Genomic DNA, 19,913 nt, shown 5'->3' on the forward strand with positions numbered 1-19,913 from the left:
GTGAGAGTCAGGTGTGAGAGTCAGGTGAGAGTCAGGTGTGAGTCAGGTGAGAGTCAGGTGTGAGTCAGGTGTGAGTCAGGTGTGAGTCCGGTGAGAGTCAGGTGTGAGTCAGGTGTGAGTCAGGTGTGAGTCAGGTGTGTGTCAGGTGTGAGTCAGGTGAGAGTCAGGTGAGAGTCAGGTGTGTGTCAGGTGTGAGTCAGGTGTGAGTCAGGTGTGAGTCAGGTGTGAGTCAGGTGTGAGTCAGGTGAGAGTCAGGTGTGAGTCAGGTGTGAGTCAGGTGAGAGTCAGGTGAGAGTCAGGTGAGAGTCAGGTGAGAGTCAGGTGTGAGTCAGGTGTGTGTCAGGTGTGAGTCAGGTGAGAGTCAGGTGTGAGTCAGGTGAGAGTCAGGTGTGAGTCAGGTGTGAGTCAGGTGTGAGTCAGGTGAGAGTCAGGTGTGAGTCAGGTGTGAGTCAGGTGAGAGTCAGGTGAGAGTCAGGTGAGAGTCAGGTGTGAGTCAGGTGTGAGTCAGGTGAGAGTCAGGTGAGAGTCAGGTGAGAGTCAGGTGTGAGTCAGGTGTGAGTCAGGTGTGAGTCAGGTGAGAGTCAGGTGAGAGTCAGGTGAGAGTCAGGTGTGAGAGTCAGGTGAGAGTCAGGTGTGAGTCAGGTGAGAGTCAGGTGTGAGTCAGGTGTGAGTCAGGTGTGAGTCAGGTGTGAGTCCGGTGAGAGTCAGGTGTGAGTCAGGTGTGAGTCAGGTGTGTGTCAGGTGTGTGTCAGGTGTGAGTCAGGTGAGAGTCAGGTGAGAGTCAGGTGTGTGTCAGGTGTGAGTCAGGTGAGAGTCAGGTGTGAGTCAGGTGAGAGTCAGGTGAGAGTCAGGTGTGAGTCAGGTGTGAGTCAGGTGAGAGTCAGGTGTGAGTCAGGTGAGAGTCAGGTGAGAGTCAGGTGTGTGTCAGGTGTGAGTCAGGTGTGAGTCAGGTGTGAGTCAGGTGAGAGTCAGGTGTGAGTCAGGTGTGAGTCAGGTGAGAGTCAGGTGAGAGTCAGGTGTGAGTCAGGTGTGAGTCAGGTGTGAGTCAGGTGTGAGTCAGGTGTGAGTCAGGTGTGTGTCAGGTGTGAGTCAGGTGAGAGTCAGGTGAGAGTCAGGTGAGAGTCAGGTGTGTGTCAGGTGTGAGTCAGGTGAGAGTCAGGTGTGTGTCAGGTGTGTGTCAGGTGTGAGTCAGGTGAGAGTCAGGTGTGAGTCAGGTGAGAGTCAGGTGAGAGTCAGGTGTGTGAGTCAGGTGAGAGTCAGGTGTGAGTCAGGTGAGAGTCAGGTGAGAGTCAGGTGAGAGTCAGGTGTGAGAGTCAGGTGAGAGTCAGGTGAGAGTCAGGTGTGAGAGTCAGGTGTGAGTCAGGTGAGACTCAGGTGTGTGTCAGGTGAGAGTCAGGTGTGAGACAGGTGAGAGTCAGGTGTGAGAGTCAGGTGTGAGAGTCAGGTGTGAGTCAGGTGAGAGTCAGGTGTGAGAGTCAGGTGAGAGTCAGGTGAGAGTCAGGTGTGAGTCAGGTGAGACTCAGGTGTGAGTCAGGTGAGAGTCAGGTGAGAGTCAGGTGTGAGTCAGGTGAGAGTCAGGTGAGAGTCAGGTGAGAGTCAGGTGAGAGTCAGGTGAGAGTCAGGTGAGGGTCAGGTGAGAGTCAGGTGTGAGAGTCAGGTGTGAGAGTCAGGTGAGAGTCAGGTGTGTGAGTCAGGTGAGAGTCAGGTGAGAGTCAGGTGTGAGAGTCAGGTGTGAGAGTCAGGTGTGAGAGTCAGGTGAGAGTCAGGTGTGTGAGTCAGGTGTGTGAGTCAGGTGAGAGTCAGGTGAGAGTCAGGTGAGAGTCAGGTGAGAGTCAGGTGTGAGAGTCAGGTGAGAGTCAGGTGTGAGTCAGGTGAGAGTCAGGTGAGAGTCAGGTGAGAGTCAGGTGAGAGTCAGGTGAGAGAGTCAGGTGTGAGTCAGGTGAGAGTCAGGTGAGAGTCAGGTGTGAGTCAGGTGAGAGTCAGGTGAGAGTCAGGTGTGAGAGTCAGGTGTGAGTCAGGTGAGAGTCAGGTGAGAGTCAGGTGTGAGAGTCAGGTGTGAGTCAGGTGAGAGTCAGGTGAGAGTCAGGTGAGAGTCAGGTGAGAGTCAGGTGTGAGTCAGGTGAGAGTCAGGTGTGAGAGTCAGGTGTGAGTCAGGTGAGAGTCAGGTGAGAGTCAGGTGAGAGTCAGGTGAGAGTCAGGTGTGAGTCAGGTGAGAGTCAGGTGTGAGTCAGGTGAGAGTCAGGTGTGAGTCAGGTGAGAGTCAGGTGAGAGTCAGGTGTGAGTCAGGTGAGAGTCAGGTGAGAGTCAGGTGAGAGTCAGGTGAGAGTCAGGTGAGAGTCAGGTGAGAGTCAGGTGAGAGTCAGGTGAGAGTCAGGTGTGAGTCAGGTGTGAGTCAGGTGAGAGTCAGGTGAGAGTCAGGTGTGAGTCAGGTGAGAGTCAGGTGAGAGTCAGGTGAGAGTCAGGTGAGAGTCAGGTGAGAGTCAGGTGAGAGTCAGGTGAGAGTCAGGTGTGTGTTCTGACCTGAGACACTGAACTTGGCATCCTGCAGCCTCTGGAACAGATCCTCTTTCTTAGGCAGATCAGGGAAACGCAGCTGCAGCTCAGCAAACACTCTAGAGTCCTGGAGGGTCACCTTACCTGAGGAGGGACACACACACACACCTGGGGGGTCACTTTACCTGGGGAGGGACACACACACACACCTGGGGGGTCACCTTACCTGAGCAGGGTATATGCAAGAATCCTGAAGTCACATGTAAGACCTTTTAAGACCTCATCGACCCTTTGAGTTTTAACCGGTTACCTTGGCGACACACTTTACCTCACATTGACTATATACAGCAGCGGTCGGCAACCCCTGGCACGCGTGCCAATGCTGGCACGCGGCACCGTAACCAGTGGCACACTAGGCATAAGTGGAATATGTGTGCAAAATATTTAAATTAATTTTCGGATCCTGAACGCGAGACCCCCGCCAGAGCGCGTCTCCCCGTTACCTGTAGAAGGAAGCCATGCACGCAACGCAGCCCCGCTCTCTTTAACTCCAGGTGACTTTCTGCCGCTTTCCTCCGTGGTGCAGTGCTGATCGTTTCACCACGGAGGAAAGCACTTCACTAATTTCAGTACCCATAAGGAGCTGTACAAATGACGCAGTTTTTGCGTGGCTGTGTTTCTTTAGTTGAAAGCCCAGTGGCGATCTGCTCATCTCTCATCGAAATAATATGCTTCAAAGGGGCGGACTGGCCATCTGTGTGTTGAACTTTCCTGTCGGCTCCCAGACCGTAGTCGAGGAGGGCAGAAGCAACAAGCTTCTGGTTCAATAACCCACTTTAGCTTAAATGACTGGAGAGAGGCGAGCTCTTCTTGGGAGGCCGTTGCATTTATTTAGCTGTTCTTCTGTTTCACAAAATACATCACAGACCTCTGTTTTTCTGCTTTCTCGTTTCACTTCCAGAAACATACACACACATGCACAAGCCGCACCCCTCTCTCTCTCTCTTAAAGGGACAGCGATCTCATCTCACTCTGCATGACCCTAATATCATAACTTGTGTGTTCTGGAGAATCACAGAACGGACGATCGTCCTTATTATTATGCCGTTTAAACCAATTATTTAAATGTGTTTGTTAAATTCGGCATCATGTAAGTTGCGCTGACAGGTCCACACACTGCTTCCCCGCAGCGAGGCTCCCCCGCCCTCCTGCTGATAGTTGACGAGCGTCAAGCTCCTCAACCCCCCCCCCCCCCGTTGATAATTATCGATCGTTGGCACGCTGATAACATTTTTTTTTTTAAATGGCACTTCATATCAAAAAGGTTGCCGACCCCTGATATACAGTATTGATTGTCCTTCCTCCTTATCTTCCAACCATTTGGACGCAGACCTGCATTTCCCCATAACGATGTTGCTTAGCAACCGGCGTAAACGGAGCGTCGTGCGCTATCAGTCGGTGAGCGTGCAATGCCCTGTTCAGATGACGTCAAATTCCAACGGGATTCCATAAATAAACTACACACCTACGCAATGATTACATTCAGGCAGACTGTAGAATACAACCTCTTTGGACCATTTATAGACTTATTGAAAACAAGCTACAAAATGTAATACCTTGGAAAATGCTGTTTAATACTATAATACTTTTTAATAGCCTTCATTTTCGCGCACACACACACACACACACACACACACACACACACACACACACACACACACACACACACACACACACACACACACACACACACACACACACACACACACACACACACACACACACACACACACACACACACACACACACACACACACACACACACACACACACACACACACACACACACACACACACACACACACACACACACACACACACACACACACACACAACTTACCTGCAGAGGGAGACATGTTCACACAGTCCAGCAGCACTGCAGCTACACACACACACACACAGAGAGACACACAAAATAATACATTATATGTATACACATTAAAATAACAACACACAACTGAGGATGCTTCAGTTTATGTGATCAGGTTAAGTGTTCAGGTGTTCAGGTTAAGTGTTCAGGTGTTCAGGTGATGTGTTCAGGTTAAGTGTTCAGGTGTTCAGGTGATGTGTTCAGGTGTTCAGGTGATGTGTTCAGGTGTTCAGGTTATGTGTTCAGGTGTTCAGGTGATGTGTTCAGGTGTTCAGGTTAAGTGTTCAGGTGTTCAGGTGATGTGTTCAGGTGTTCAGGTGTTCAGGTTAAGTGTTCAGGTGTTCAGGTGATGTGTTCAGGTGTTCAGGTTAAGTGTTCAGGTGTTCAGGTGATGTGTTCAGGTGATCAGGTGATGTGTTCAGGTGTTCAGGTGATGTGTTCAGGTGTTAAGGTGATGTGTTCAGGTGATCAGGTGATGTGTTCAGGTGTTCAGGTTAAGTGTTCAGGTGTTCAGGTGATGTGTTCAGGTTAAGTGTTCAGGTGTTCAGGTGATGTGTTCAGGTGTTCAGGTGATGTGTTCAGGTGTTCAGGTTATGTGTTCAGGTGTTCAGGTGATGTGTTCAGGTGTTCAGGTTAAGTGTTCAGGTGTTCAGGTGATGTGTTCAGGTGTTCAGGTTAAGTGTTCAGGTGTTCAGGTGATGTGTTCAGGTGTTAAGGTGATGTGTTCAGGTGATCAGGTGATGTGTTAAGGTGATGTGTTCAGGTGATCAGGTGATGTGTTCAGGTGATGTGTTCAGGTGATCAGGTGATGTGTTCAGCTGATGTGTTCAGGTGATGTGTTCAAGTGTTCAGGTGATGTCTTCAGGTGTTCAGGTGATGTCTTCAAGTGATGTGTTTAGGTGTTCAGGTGATGCGTTCAGGTGATGTGTTCAGGTGTTCAGGTGTTCAGATTATGTGTTCAGGTGATGTGTTCAGGTGTTCAGATGATGTGTTCAGGTGTTCTATTCAGGTGTTACCGTAGAGCATGTGAGCGACCTGCAGGTCCAGGATCTGTGGAGCTTCCTTGATGATGCGTTCAGTGACCAAGGTAGCGCAGGATCCCACCATTTCCACGGTAACGGGACAGGTAGGGGAGGGCCGTCTCTCCAGCAGGTGATGATCGATCACCTGAACCACCGCCCCTTCCAGGTCACTGTCTGAACTAAACACACACACACACACACACACACACACACACACACAAAGTGTTACCTCTGTGTAACACAGGTGTGTTCAGGTGTTACAGGTGTTACAGGTGTGTTACCTGGGAAGCACGTTGTGGTCCACCAGAGTGAGCCTCAGTCTCCCAGCCCGGTTCAGGTCCTGCAGGTCCAGCTGGTCTCTGAACAGCAGTAGGTCTGAGGACAGGTGCAGCTGCTGCAGTAGGAAGACACTGTCGGAGCGCAGAGGAAACTCCACCTGTCTGATGTTCAGCAGAGGAACCACCTGTCTGTCCTCACCTGAGGTCTGAGAGAGAGACAGGTACTGACACAACCGAGGTCTGAGAGAGAGAGACAGGTACTGAAACACCTGAGGTCTGAGAGAGAGACAGGTACTGACACACCTGAGGTCTGAGAGAGAGACAGGTACTGACACACCTGAGGTCTGAGAGAGAGAGACAGGTACTGACACAACCGAGGTCTGAGAGAGAGAGACAGGTACTGACACACCCGAGGTCTGAGAGAGAGAGACAGGTACTGACACACCTGAGGTCTGAGAGAGAGACAGGTACTGACACACCTGAGGTCTGAGAGAGAGAGACAGGTACTGACACACCTGAGGTCTGAGAGAGAGAGACAGGTACTGACACACCTGAGGTCTGAGAGAGAGACAGGTACTGACACACCCGAGGTCTGAGAGAGAGAGACGGGTACTGACACACCTGAGGTCTGAGAGAGAGAGACAGGTACTGACACACCTGAGGTCTGAGAGAGAGACAGGTACTGACACACCTGAGGTCTGAGAGAGAGAGACAGGTACTGACACACCCGAGGTCTGAGAGAGAGAGACAGGTACTGACACACCCGAGGTCTGAGAGAGAGAGACAGGTACTGACACACCCGAGGTCTGAGAGAGAGAGACGGGTACTGACACACCTGAGGTCTGAGAGAGAGAGACAGGTACTGACACACCTGAGGTCTGAGAGAGAGAGACGGGTACTGACACACCTGAGGTCTGAGAGAGAGAGACAGGTACTGACACACCTGAGGTCTGAGAGAGAGACAGGTATTGACACATGTGAGGTCTGAGAGAGAGACAGGTACTGACACACCAGTAGAGAGACAGACAGGTAGAGACACAGACAGGTAGAGACACACCTGTAGAGAGACAGACAGGTACCTGGGACAGCAGGTAGGCGTAGGTCAGAGCACAGACCATAGAGTCTAGGTCGCAGGCCTCGTTCCCCAGAACCACGTGGAACCCTGAACCCCGGTTCTCCTGCAGGAGGTTCAAACATTCATATAGTTACTGTGTGTGTGTGTGTGTGTGTGTGTGTGTGTGTGTGTGTGTGTGTGTGTGTGTGTGTGTGTGTGTGTGTGTGTGTGTGTGTGTGTGTGTGTGTGTGTGTGTGTGTGTGTGTGTGTGTGTGTGTGTGTGTGCAGGGGCGGACCGGCCATCTGGAGAACCACAGAACAGCCGGCCCTTTTAAAAACAATTGTTTAAAGCCATTATTGAAGTTGGGCTGACGGCCGACAGAGGGCGACAGAGGGCGACAGAGGCCGACAGAGGGCGACAGAGGGCGACAGAGGGCGACAGCGGCCGCTAATGCAGTTGTGTGGCTCTTATCTGTCTACTAATCAAACACGGAGAAGAAGAAATCAGACCGGTCAGAGAGCTGAACACATGAAGATGGTGTATCACACGAAGAGAAGGGATTAGACGGCAGACCGGGGGTGCGTTTCACTTCGGTTATTTTTCATTTCCTCGCTCCTCGGTCTCTGTCTCACCGGAAGTTGATTTGTCTGCGCCATCTTGAGGAGCGTCCTAGTGGCCTTTTTCTGCCAGAGGATGGAGGAGCGATAATCTAGGAACTACCAGACCATCCTCCGTTGAAATCCTCAGACACCCGCCCCGCCCCCTTACTGTGTATCGCTCACTGATTGGACGATGCAGCACATGCACTGATCTGGCTGCTGTCAGACGATCAGCTGTGCGGCGTCCTCACAAACGGACGTCGCTTCACGTGACGCTCCGGAGGAAAGGACGTCCCATTGCTCTTAAAACTCATTTCCCTGCTTCTCGTGGTTTCCTTGCGTCCCTCCATGCTTCCCTGGAGGGAGGGACTAAACGCAGGGAAACGACGCAATGAGGGAAGCAAGGAATCCATTTAACCGACCTGAGACCAAGCCCCCAGGATGTGCGCCGGACTCAGATGAAAATATTCGTGGTGGCCAAACGGCGGTACTACACTTCCGTTTGGTTGCCAGGCCCGGAAACACTTTTTCCCATTGACTTACATTGGGAAAGAGGTCCTGTAAATCGTTGGATAATTTTTTTTAAACTAAATAAACCACCCAGTATGAACACTTGTATAGCCCTTATTAAAAACATTCGTTCCTCAAGTTGTAAAAATGTGCGAATAACGTTATTCTGAGAGTTATTTCCCTCTGCATTATGAACGCGCATCTAACCCACGGGACCGCGCCGCCTGGCACGTTCATGTTACGTGTTCAGCAGGTCCAGCACTACATGGTTTCTCTTTACCTATGGATGCACAATAACAACGGACCCATTTCGTCTCACTGCCATCCCACGGAGCTGTAATAATAGATATATTGCACATGTTTGCTGTAATTCATCATTTGTAAAATATTATACTACATGGGCTGTATGATTACATCTTGTATTAAATAAAGTTAATATTACATTATATATATATATATACACATATATATATATATACATATATATACACATATATATATATATATATACACACAGCGGGGCAAAGAAGTATTTTGGCAGCCATCAATTGTGCAAGTTCTCCCACTTTAAAAGATGAGAGAGGCCTGTAATGCTCATCCTAGTATACCTCAACAATGAGAGACAGAATGGGGGGAAAAAATCCAGAAAATCACATTGCCCATTCCTCCATGCAGATCTCCTCTAGAGCAGTGATGCTTTGGGGCTGTCGCTAGGCAACACGGACTTTCAACTCCCTCCAAAGATTTTCTATGGGGTTGAGATCTGGAGACTGGCTAGGCCACTCCAGGACCTTGAAATGCTTCTTACGAAGCCACTCCTTCGTTGCCCGGGCGGTGTGTTTGGGATCATTGTCATGCTGAAAGACCCAGCCACGTTTCATCTTCAATGCCCTTGCTGATGGAAGGAGGTTGTCACTCAAAATCTCACGATACATGGCCCCATTCATTCTTTCCTTTACACGGATCAGTGGTCCTGGTCCCTTTGCAGAAACACAGCCCCAAAGCATGATGTCCCCCCCCCATGTTTCACAGTAGGTGTTCTTTGGATGCAACTCAGCATTCTTTCTCCTCCAAACACGTCTAGTTGAGTTTTTACCAAAAAGTTCTATTTTGGTTTCATCTGACCATATGACATTCTCCCAATCCTCTTCTGGATCATCTAAATGCTCTCTATCAAACTTCAGACGGGCCTGGACATGTCCTGGCTTAAGCAGGGGGACACGTCTGGCACTGCAGGATGTGAGTCCCTGGCGGCGTAGTGTGTTACTGATGGTAGCCTTTGTTACTTTGGTCCCAGCTCTCTGCAGGTCATGGACTAGGTCCCCCCGTGTGGTTCTGGGATCTTTGCTCACCGTTCTTGTTTCTCATTTTGACCCCACGGGGTGAGATCTTGCGTGGAGCCCCAGATGGAGGGAGATTATCAGTGGTCTTGTTTGTCTTCCATTTTCTAATAATTGCTCCCATAGTTGATTTCTTCACACCAAGCTGCTTACCTATTGCAGGTTCAGTCTTCCCAGCCTGGTGCAGGTCTACCATTTAGTTTCTGGTGTCCTTTGACAGCTCTCTGGTCTTGGCCATAGTGGAGTTTGGAGTGTGACTGTTTGAGGTTGTGGACAGGTGTCTTTTATTCTGATAACGAGTTCAAACAGGTTCCATTAATACAGTTAACAAGTGGAGGACAGAGGAGGCTCTTAAAGAAGAAGTTACAGGTCTGTGAGAGGCAGACATCTTGTTTGTTTGTAGGTGACCAAATACTTATTTTACAGAGGAATTTACCAATTAATTCATTGAAAATCCTACAATGTGATTTCCTGGATTCTTTCCCCCCATTCTGTCTCTCATAGTTGAGGTTTACCTAGGATGAACATTACAGGCCTCTCATCTTTTTAAGTGGGAGAACTTGCACAATTGGTGGCTGACTAAATACTTTTTTGCCCCACTGTGTATACTGTATATATTGCACTAAGAAGCTTATAGCACTGTATATATACATATATATATATATATATACATATACTATATACAGTGCTAGCTGCTAACTGCCGCGGCTGCCTTGTTAATATCAAAATCCATCATATAGCAATCCAGTACCATGCTTTCATGAACGTGCGATGCTGTTACGTGTACAAATTGACGTGCTAAATGTGAACGCCTTTTGGGGGGCGTGGTTAAAGTTGCGCATGCTCTATGAGCGAACATACGGGTACTTCTCAGGCATGCTGGGTAATCTGTGACGTTTCGCTCTCTCAAAAGTTGGGCCATTTTATCTTCATGCGCCAATGAGCAGCTCTCATAGGAATTAATGAGGCCCCGCCTCCCACGCTGTATCCAGTTCTTATAGAGAGGCGAAGTCCCGCCCATCTACTTCCGCCCCATGGGACCTTATTTCTGAAAAATTATGTATTGAAGTCAATGGGGAGAGAAAGATTATCTTTCGATCCCGTTTGAATTGTGCCACGAATTACACATATGATGTTTGTCAATCTTAACAAATCTATTCCAAGTCAAAAAAGTAAGTTTGTCGTAAAACTGTTGAAATATAAGATTATGAAAAATATGCAACTAAAAAGACTGCAAATCCGACCGAGTCGCGTAAGCGAAACTGTAGTTTCCATAGTTTCCCCACAGCAGCAGACGCACATCCAGGACGTCCGCTGGCGCATCATAAACACGTCGGATAGTGAAAGTGCAGTCGGATTCTCTAAAGTACCGCAGTCTCTTCTCCTAAGTCCTTTTGAATTCTCCTATCCACTATCCCTTAACGTTTTACTCAGAAGTCAAGGAATAGACGATAGGGTTAGACGTTAGGAGCTGATTTTTGGATTATCCGACCGCAACCTAAATGTCACAAATTGACAGATCTTTTTAGCAGCAGCGCTGCTAGTGCAAGATGATGAAGAGGATGATGACGGTCTGAGTTCGTTCAGATATACAGCCAGCCTCCTGCGTTCATGATGAGGGACAGAGAGTCGAGCTGGAGGAAGAACCAGCTCAACTCTAGAGAGCAGACACGTATATTCAACCTAGTGTTTCCAGTTGGTGTGTGTTGCTCATGAAAGCAATACAACAAATAAAACAATTGTATATGAGAGTAGGTGTAATATCTAATATTACAAAAAATGATAGATCAAACAAAAGTGTATTACTTGTCAACATGTATTAATTCAAGTAGTATAGTATTATAAAAATACTTTTTGACAGTTCACTAGCGCACACCCCACCCCCCGTTGACATTTCACGGGGGCCGGACACCTGAAACAGAGGTGTGTGTGTGTGTGTGTGTGTGTGTGTGTGTGTGTGTGTGTGTGTGTGTGTGTGTGTGTGTGTGTGTGTGTGTGTGTGTGTGTGTGTGTGTGTGTGTGTGTGCGCGCGCTACCTTCACGGCTCTGCAGCAGCTCTTCAGAAACGCCTCCATGTTGTTAGCCGTTAGCTGCTAACCGTCAGCCTGGATAACGGGTCCGGTGACGGAGAGACAGAGAAACGGGTTACCGAGGGCTTCCGGTTCTGCACACACTATACACACGCTACACGCACACACACTCTCCCGCGGCTCGGTCACCGGACAGCCTGCAACGTGCTGCTGGGTAAAAGGTCAGGACGCCTTCAGGGTGCAGCAGAAAGGACGGAAAAACGAGCTGCGTTGATTTTGCAGAGAAAGCTATGGAAGCAGATGATGGACTAAACTACACGGAGGAAGAGGAGGAAGAAGAAGAGGAGGAGGAGGAAGATGGACTAAACTACACGAAGGAGGATGATGAAGATGAGGGTTTCATGAGGGAAATAACGTTAGGGAGGGACCAGAAGAGTTCCGATTTTCAGCAGAAAGACAAAAACATGAAAAAAATGAAAGCAGTTCTCACGGAGCCCTGATCATCTTCCGTGATACTAAAACCAAATTTTACACACAAAAAAAATTAACTTCACTGAAAATCTCAAATGTCTGACTTTCTGAAAATCTAAGAATTGTGATTTTTTTTTGGTGAGAATTTTGACTTTTTTCAAAAAAATGTTGAGACTTTTCAGAAAAACAAAAATTTCGACCTTTTTTGGGAAAATCTCAGAATTCTGAAATTGTTGGAAAAAAGTTTTTACAAAAGTGTCATCATTCTGAGTTTGGGTAACTTCTAGAACAGAGTTCAGATGTCTTGGTTAGTGTGTAGTTTGTAAACAGCACGTCTAAACAAGTCCCAGCAGCGTTTCTTAAAAACACATCTTTCTGGAAAGCAATAAAACATTGAAAACACTTTTCTTCACATTCGTACTAAAATGTCAGTTACTCAAGATCATCTTTATAAAACATTAAACATACAGACCAACGGTGCAGAAAACAGACGTACACGTGTATTCTTTAATTATCATTTATATATTTGATCATTTCATGTTAATTATATCATTACATCAGAAAAATTTAAACAGATTTGCATGTGTTCAGTCTCGTTTAAATGTTCAGAAGAATACAATAATGATTTACTATTTTAGTTTATCAAATGGTTATCTTGTAGGGATACGTCAACACTCTGGGTTGTAATACACAGTGGAGCCTGAAGGGGGCACTGCAGGGAGAGGACTCAGGGTTACCTGCTAACACTGATGGGATATTTGATCAAGCTGCTGCAGACTGAAATAACTCTGGTTTAGTGTTGAATAAGGGGACATTTAACCGGAGTGTGTACACAGCGTTACAGGGACATTTAACCTGAGTGTGTACACAGCGTTACAGGGACATTTAACCTGAGTGTGTACACAGCGTTACGGGGACATTTACCCCGAGTGAACACAGCGTTACGGGGACATTTAACCTGAATTTACACAGGGTTACGGGGACATTTAACCTGAGTGTGTACACAGCGTTACAGGGACATTTACCCCGAGTGAACACAGCGTTACAGGGACATTTAACCTGAGTGTGTACACAGCGTTACAGGGACATTTAACCTAAGTGTGTACACAGCGTTACGGGGACATTTACCCCGAGTGAACACAGGGTTACGGGGACATTTACCCCGAGTGAACACAGCGTTACGGGAACATTTACCCTGAGTGAACACAGCGTTACGGGGACATTTAACCTGAATTTACACAGGGTTACGGGGACATTTAACCTGAGTCTACACAGCGTTATGGGGACATCTTCCACCCAGCAGTCAGCAGGTAGGAGCATGGTACCCTGATCTCTCTCTGACTGGTGTATAAATGTGTGTGTTTATGAAAGGACTTGTTGTCTTCAGCTTCCTGTCCTGTTGACCCCTGACACCCCGGACAGGAAGTCTAGATCTTCTCCACGTAGTTTCCAGGGAACATGCCCTCCCGGCCCCGCAAGCGACCGAACCACCAGCCAGAGGGGTCTGCAGGAAGTACACAGCAAGTATTACATATAGTACTGACAGTAGTATTAATCAAAGTAGTGTTAGCTATAGTACTGACAGTAGTAGTAGTAGTAGTAGTAGTAGCAGTAGTAGTAATAGTAGTAGTAGTAGTAACAGCAGTAGTAGTAGTAGTAGTAGTAGTAGTAGTAGTAGTAGTAGTAGTAATAGTAGTAACAGCAGTAGCAGTAGTAGTAGTAGTAGTAGTAATAGTAGTAACAGCAGTAGCAGTAGTAGTAGTAGTAGTAGTAGTAGTAATAGTAATAGTAGTAACAGCAGTAGTAGTAGTAGTAGTAGTAGTAGTAGTAGTAGTAGTAGTAATAGTAGTAACAGCAGTAGTAGTAGTAATAGTAGTAGTAGTAATAGTAGTAACAGCAGTAGTAGTAGTAGTAGTAGTAGTAGTAATAGTAGTAGTAGTAGTAGTAATAGTAGTAACAGCAGTAGCAGTAGTAGTAGTAGTAGTAGTAATAGTAGTAACAGCAGTAGCAGTAGTAGTAGTAGTAGTAGTAGTAGTAGTAGTAATAGTAATAGTAGTAACAGCAGTAGTAGTAGTAGTAGTAGTAGTAGTAATAGTAGTAACAGCAGTAGTAGTAGTAATAGTAGTAACAGCAGTAGCAGTAGTAGTAGTAGTAGTAGTAGTAGTAGTAGTAATAATAGTAATAGTAATAGTAATAGTAGTAGTAGTAGTAACAGCAGTAGTAGTAGTAATAGTAGTAGTAGTAATAGCAGTAGTAGTAGTAGTAGTAGTAGTAGTAGTAGTAGTAGTAGTAGTAGTAGTAATAGTAGTAGTAACAGCAGTAGCAGTACCCTCGGTGAGTATCTCGATGACCTCCTCAGCGTTGAAGCTCAGCTCGTCAGTGTCCTGGGCGTCGTAGGCGTACAGGGCCCGGCAATGGGGGGCCCGGGGCTTAGGCTTGGGAGCCGGTTTGGGCCGACCCGCTCCAGGAAGAGGCTTCACCTCCTTGGACCGCCGGCGCTGCAGCCTGCAGGCAACGAGCAGGGATTACAGAGCGTAACGCTTCATGTGAGAGCTACTGGTTCAGCCCCACAGCTGCCATACTTCCATCTTCTACCAGAGGAGCAGGGAACTCTTCCAAACGCACACACATCCCTCACTATAATGCTAAAAGCTCCAGGAAGGATCATGTATTCAGACTGGAATCTGCCACGCTGTCACTATGAAACGCGTTTTTAAAAGACACTGTCACCTCCTATCAGTCTTATATTTTGTGAGGATTGAACACCACCGTCCTGAAGTTTACAACGTCTGGGTTATTTAGTACATAGACTCATGTAAACAAATACCCCCACAAAGCTGTTAAAGAGATGCATAACAAAACAATAAAACATAATCATATGATCGTGACTTTATTATTAAAAAGACTTGGCTGTGATTTTGAGGTTGGACTCAGCTGAAGGTCAAACTGCTGCACGAAGCTCCAGCTCCAGCAGGGGGGTCAAACTCTTTTTCACCGTGGGCCACATCAGCATTATGATTAACCTCAAAGGGACGGTTGTAACTTTAAGACTATATAAATATAATATATATAAAATAATGTATTATATTACATTATTGCTTCTGAATAGGATTATTATGGGATAGGGTACTAACTTCGTAATTAACTTTGTCTGAAAGCAGAAGTCTAGGGCAAATAATTGCAAGACTCTTCAGTGTCACAAAATGAGATGCATTGTGGGAGATGTAGTTTATGGGTGACGTGCTTCTGTAAAGCGGCATGTAAATGTATAATAAACGTATTATATTCTTTGAGAGCTCTTGCGGGCCCTGAGTTGATAGCTGCTAATCTACAGCTGCAGGGGGGGGGGGCAGTTTTGAGCCTGTCGGACAGTGGGGTTTCAGAGCAATGGTGTAGAATCTGTTTTATATAATCATGCAGAGGCGCGGGAAGGTATTTTGAGTGGGGGGTGCTGAGGTGCTGTCCGGTGTGCTAATTACGCACGGGGGGACATACACCGAGCAAAACCACAGTGCATAACAACGGACTCCAGGGAACGCTATAGAGTGCCACAGTGACGCGTCCTAAAACCCGGAAGTAAGTTAGCATTTTTTATTTTCTAATCATAAATCTATCGATTAGATTTATGATTCGAAAATTATAAAAGTAGGGTAGACATGTGGATATTATCCGGCTGAACAAAACGTGATCTGTCTCTTCAATGTGTGTAAACCACAGACCTTAGAAGTTACAGGAAGTGGTAAAATGCTAACTTACTTCCGGATTTTAGGACGCGTCACTGTGGCACTCTATAGAGCTGGCACAGAAGCGCGAGGATACACACACTATTAAGATGTTAAATATTATTTTAGCAACAATGTGGAATGTACATTCATTGAAGTAGAATAGCAAGGCATTGCTAATTCCTGGCTACATATTACACAGATTCTAATAATAATAATTCTAATAATAATAATAACACCATGCATCTTCTATTTCAGTCTTTTTAGCAGATTTAGCGTTTTAGTGTTTTAGTGAGAAAGAATTCCGAGATGCGTATTTGCGCCATGTCAGTTACTCGTCACTTGTGTTGTACGTCAATAGTAGCCGACTAAAACATTTTTTTTCTTTTGAATGTTTCTTCCCTGAAGCTAAATAATTTATTATATAGTTTAAAATTATCATTTGAATAATATATAATATAAAATACATCTCAGGCACAATGAAATTAAATGTTCAGGCAGAGGAGCTCCACCCTCCTGCCGCTAGGGGGTGCTGCAGGGCCCTCCGCCCCCCCCCCCCCTTCCCGTGCCCCTGTAATCATGTGTTTTAAACCATGCTAGTGAGTAATGATGGAGAGAGGCCCATCTATTTCTTCACCAGCAGTCGTATACATTGTGTGGAAGCTGCTAAATAAGGTCATGACACCTGGGATCATGTAAAGTCTGAGGGGACAGAGGAAGCGACATGTGAGGACTATAAGGACAGAACATGTCTGCCACATAGGCTGTTTGAAGAGTATAACACCTGTGAGGTTTTTTGGTGTATAGCCATTACACTATTGACTGCTTTGCTGCAAGGTAATGTGTCTCTTATAGTGCTGTACTGCAATATCATATTTCAATTCAACCATCTCTGTGCTTCATTGATTCCTCTTTGTGTTATTCTCTAATATTGTGAGTGTGACATCAGATGCAGTCCAACGGGCTGTCTCACCCCGCGGCGCCCTGGTCGGGGACGTTCATGAAGCCCATGTCGTGGTGTTTGTGTGTCGGCTGGTCGTGGCGGTGCTGGTTCTGGACGCGGGGCAGGCTAGGCTGCTCCATGGTGGACTGCCTCAGCAGGGAGCGGCGAGAGGAGGAGTCTCTGCCCGAGGGCCCACCTCCTCTGGGGCGAGGAGCTGAAACACAAAGAACAGAGAGGAAGTTTCAGGTCCAAGTTTCAAGGCTGGTGGTTTTAGTCCTGAAACTGTCCCTGAGTCTGGTGGTTTTAGACCTGAAGCTGTCCCTGAGTCTGGTGGTTTTAGTCCTGAAACTGTCCCTGAGTCTGGTGGTTTTAGTCCTGAAACTGTCCCTGAGTCTGGTGGTTTTAGTCCTGAAACTGTCCCTGAGTCTGGTGGTTTTAGACCTGAAACTGTCCCTGAGTCTGGTGGTTTTAGTCCTGAAACTGTCCCTGAGTCTGGTGGTTTTAGTCCTGAAACTGTCCCTGAGTCTGGTGGTTTTAGTCCTGAAACTGTCCCCGAGTCCGGTGGCTTTAGACCTGAAGCTGTCCCTGAGTCTGGTGGTTTTAGTCCTGAAACTGTCCCTGAGTCCGGTGGCTTTAGACCTGAAGCTGTCCCTGAGTCTGGTGGTTTTAGTCCTGAAACTGTCCCTGAGTCTGGTGGTTTTAGTCCTGAAACTGTCCCTGAGTCTGGTGGTTTTAGTCCTGAAACTGTTCCTGAGTCTGGTGGTTTTAGTCCTGAAGCTGTCCCTGGGTCTGGTGGTTTTAGTCCTGAAGCTGTCCCTGAGTCTGGTGGTTTTAGTCCTGAAACTGTCCCTGAGTCTGGTGGTTTTAGTCCTGAAGCTGTCCCTGGGTCTGGTGGTTTTAGTCCTGAAGCTGTCCCTGAGTCTGGTGGTTTTAGTCCTGAAACTGTCCCTGAGTCTGGTGGTTTTAGTCCTGAACCTGTCCCTGAGTCTGGTGGTTTTAGACCTGAAACTGTCCCTGAGTCTGGTGGTTTTAGTCCTGAAACTGTCCCTGAGTCTGGTGGTTTTAGTCCTGAAACTGTCCCTGAGTCTGGTGGTTTTAGTCCTGAAACTGTCCCTGAGTCTGGTGGTTTTAGTCCTGAAACTGTCCCTGAGTCTGGTGGTTTTAGTCTTGAAACTGTCCCTGAGTCTGGTGGTTTTAGTCCTGAAACTGTCCCTGAGTCTGGTAGTTTTAGTCCTGAAACTGTCCCTGAGTCTGGTGGTTTTAGTCCTGAAACTGTCCCTGAGTCTGGTGGTTTTAGTCCTGAAACTGTCCCTGAGTCTGGTGGCTTTAGACCTGAAGCTGTCCCTGAGTCTGGTGGTTTTAGTCCTGAAACTGTCCCTGAGTCTGGTGGTTTTAGTCCTGAAACTGTCCCTGAGTCTGGTAGTTTTAGTCCTGAAACTGTCCCTGAGTCTGGTGGTTTTAGTCCTGAAGCTGTCCCTGAGTCTGGTGGTTTTAGTCCTGAAACTGTCTCTGAGTCTGGTGGTTTTAGTCCTGAAACTGTCCCTGAGTCTGGTGGCTTTAGACCTGAAGCTGTCCCTGAGTCTGGTGGTTTTAGTCCTGAAACTGTCCCTGAGTCTGGTGGTTTTAGTCCTGAAACTGTCCCTGAGTCTGGTGGTTTTAGTCCTGAAACTGTCCCTGAGTCTGGTGGTTTTAGTCCTGAAGCTGTCCCGGAGTCTGGTGGTTTTAGTCCTGAAACTGTCCCGGAGTCTGGTGGTTTTAGTCCTGAAACTGTCTCTGAGTCTGGTGGTTTTAGTCCTGAAACTGTCCCTGAGTCTGGTGGTTTTAGACCTGAAACTGTCCCTGAGTCTGGTGGTTTTAGTCCTGAAACTGTCCCTGAGTCTGGTGGTTTTAGACCTGAAACTGTCCCCGAGTCTGGTGGTTTTAGTCCTGAAACTGTCCCCGAGTCTGGTGGTTTTAGTCCTGAAACTGTCCCTGAGTCTGGTGGTTTTAGACCTGAAGCTGTCCCTGAGTCTGGTGGTTTTAGTCCTGAAACTGTCCCTGAGTCTGGTGGTTTTAGTCCAGAAACTGTCCCTGAGTCTGGTGGTTTTAGTCCTGAAACTGTCCCTGAGTCTGGTGGTTTTAGTCCTGAAACTGTCCCTGAGTCTGGTGGTTTTAGTCCTGAAACTGTCCCTGAGTCTGGTGGTTTTAGACCTGAAACTGTCCCTGAGTCTGGTGGTTTTAGACCTGAAACTGTCCCTGAGTCTGGTGGTTTTAGACCTGAAACTGTCCCTGAGTCTGGTGGTTTTAGACCTGAAACTGTCCCTGAGTCTGGTGGTTTTAGACCTGAAACTGTTCCTGAGTCTGGTGGTTTTAGTCCTGAAACTGTCTCTGAGTCTGGTGGTTTTAGACCTGAAACTGTCCCTGAGTCTGGTGGTTTTAGTCCTGAAACTGTCCCTGAGTCTGGTGGTTTTAGTCCTGAAGCTGTCCCTGAGTCTGGTGGCTTTAGTCCTGAAACTGTCCCTGAGTCTGGTGGTTTTAGACCTGAAACTGTTCCTGAGTCTGGTGGTTTTAGACCTGAAGCTGTCCCTGAGTCTGGTGGCTTTAGTCCTGAAACTGTCCCTGAGTCTGGTGGTTTTAGACCTGAAACTGTTCCTGAGTCTGGTGGTTTTAGTCCTGAAACTGTCCCTGAGTCTGGTGGTTTTAGACCTGAAACTGTCCCTGAGTCTGGTGGTTTTAGACCTGAAGCTGTCCCTGAGTCTGGTGGCTTTAGTCCTGAAACTGTCCCTGAGTCTGGTGGTTTTAGACCTGAAACTGTCCCTGAGTCTGGTGGTTTTAGACCTGAAGCTGTCCCTGAGTCTGGTGGTTTTAGTCCTGAAACTGTCCCTGAGTCTGGTGGTTTTAGACCTGAAACTGTCCCTGAGTCTGGTGGCTTTAGTCCTGAAACTGTCTCTGAGTCTGGTGGTTTTAGTCCTGAAACTGTCCCTGAGTCTGGTGGTTTTAGTCCTGATGCTGTATCTGAGTCTGGTGGTTTTAGACCTGAAGCTGTCCCTGAGTCTGGTGGTTTTAGTCCAGACTCTGGTGGTTTTAGACCTGTAACTGTCTCAGAGTCTGGTGGTTATAGTCCTGAAACTGTCTCTGAGTCTGGTGGTTTTAGTCCTGATGCTGTCCCTGAGTCTGGTGGTTTTCGCCCAGAGTCTGGTGGTTTTAGTCCTGAAACTGTCTCTGAGTCTGGTGGTTTTAGTCCTGAAACTGTGCCTGAGTCTGGTGGTTTTAGTCCTGAAACTGTCCCTGAGTCTGGTGGTTTTAGTCCTGAAACTGTCCCTGAGTCTGGTGGTTTTAGACCTGTAACTGTCTCAGAGTCTGGTGGTTATAGTCCTGAAACTGTCTCTGAGCCTGGTGGCTTTAGTCCTGAAACTGTCCCTGAGTCTGGATGTTTTAGACCTGAAACTGTCTCTGAGTCTGGTGGTTTTAGTCCTGAAACTGTCCCTGAGTCTGGTGGTTTTAGACCTGAAACTGTCTCTGAGTCTGGTGGCTTTAGACC

The 19,913-nt window shown here is 47.3% G+C and overlaps 2 protein-coding genes across 4 annotated transcripts in view; both read right to left on the reverse strand.

Annotated features, from left to right (window-relative positions):
- prune (prune exopolyphosphatase) overlaps positions 1-11,593 on the reverse strand; it is a 36,511-nt gene extending 24,918 nt beyond the window's left edge. The window contains exons 1-6 of the mRNA XM_079696191.1: positions 11,264-11,593; positions 6,803-6,901; positions 5,727-5,929; positions 5,440-5,624; positions 4,394-4,435; positions 2,521-2,637 (exon numbers count right to left, since the gene is read on the reverse strand). Coding sequence (XP_079552317.1) covers positions 2,521-2,637; positions 4,394-4,435; positions 5,440-5,624; positions 5,727-5,929; positions 6,803-6,901; positions 11,264-11,302 — 685 coding nt within the window. The 5' untranslated portion in view covers positions 11,303-11,593. The remainder of the gene's footprint in view (positions 1-2,520; positions 2,638-4,393; positions 4,436-5,439; positions 5,625-5,726; positions 5,930-6,802; positions 6,902-11,263) is intronic.
- A 638-nt stretch (positions 11,594-12,231) lies between these two features.
- The window catches only part of myo1eb (myosin IEb), a 40,651-nt gene continuing 32,969 nt past the window's right edge, over positions 12,232-19,913 (reverse strand). The window contains exons 25-28 of one of the 3 annotated variants that reach the window (XR_013804776.1): positions 16,424-16,607; positions 14,058-14,233; positions 12,788-13,232; positions 12,232-12,618 (exon numbers count right to left, since the gene is read on the reverse strand). Coding sequence is in view for 1 of the 3 variants with exons in the window: in XM_079696202.1 (XP_079552328.1) it covers positions 13,156-13,232; positions 14,058-14,233; positions 16,424-16,607 (437 nt within the window). In the remaining 2 variants the exon portion in view is untranslated. Of the gene's footprint in view, positions 13,233-14,057; positions 14,234-16,423; positions 16,608-19,913 lie in introns of all 3 variants that reach the window. The other 2 variants (XR_013804777.1, XM_079696202.1) reach the window with 2 other exon arrangements.

Source organism: Notothenia rossii (genome assembly GCF_949606895.1).
Source record: "Notothenia rossii genome assembly, contig: scaffold_100, whole genome shotgun sequence".
NCBI lineage: Eukaryota > Metazoa > Chordata > Actinopteri > Perciformes > Nototheniidae > Notothenia > Notothenia rossii.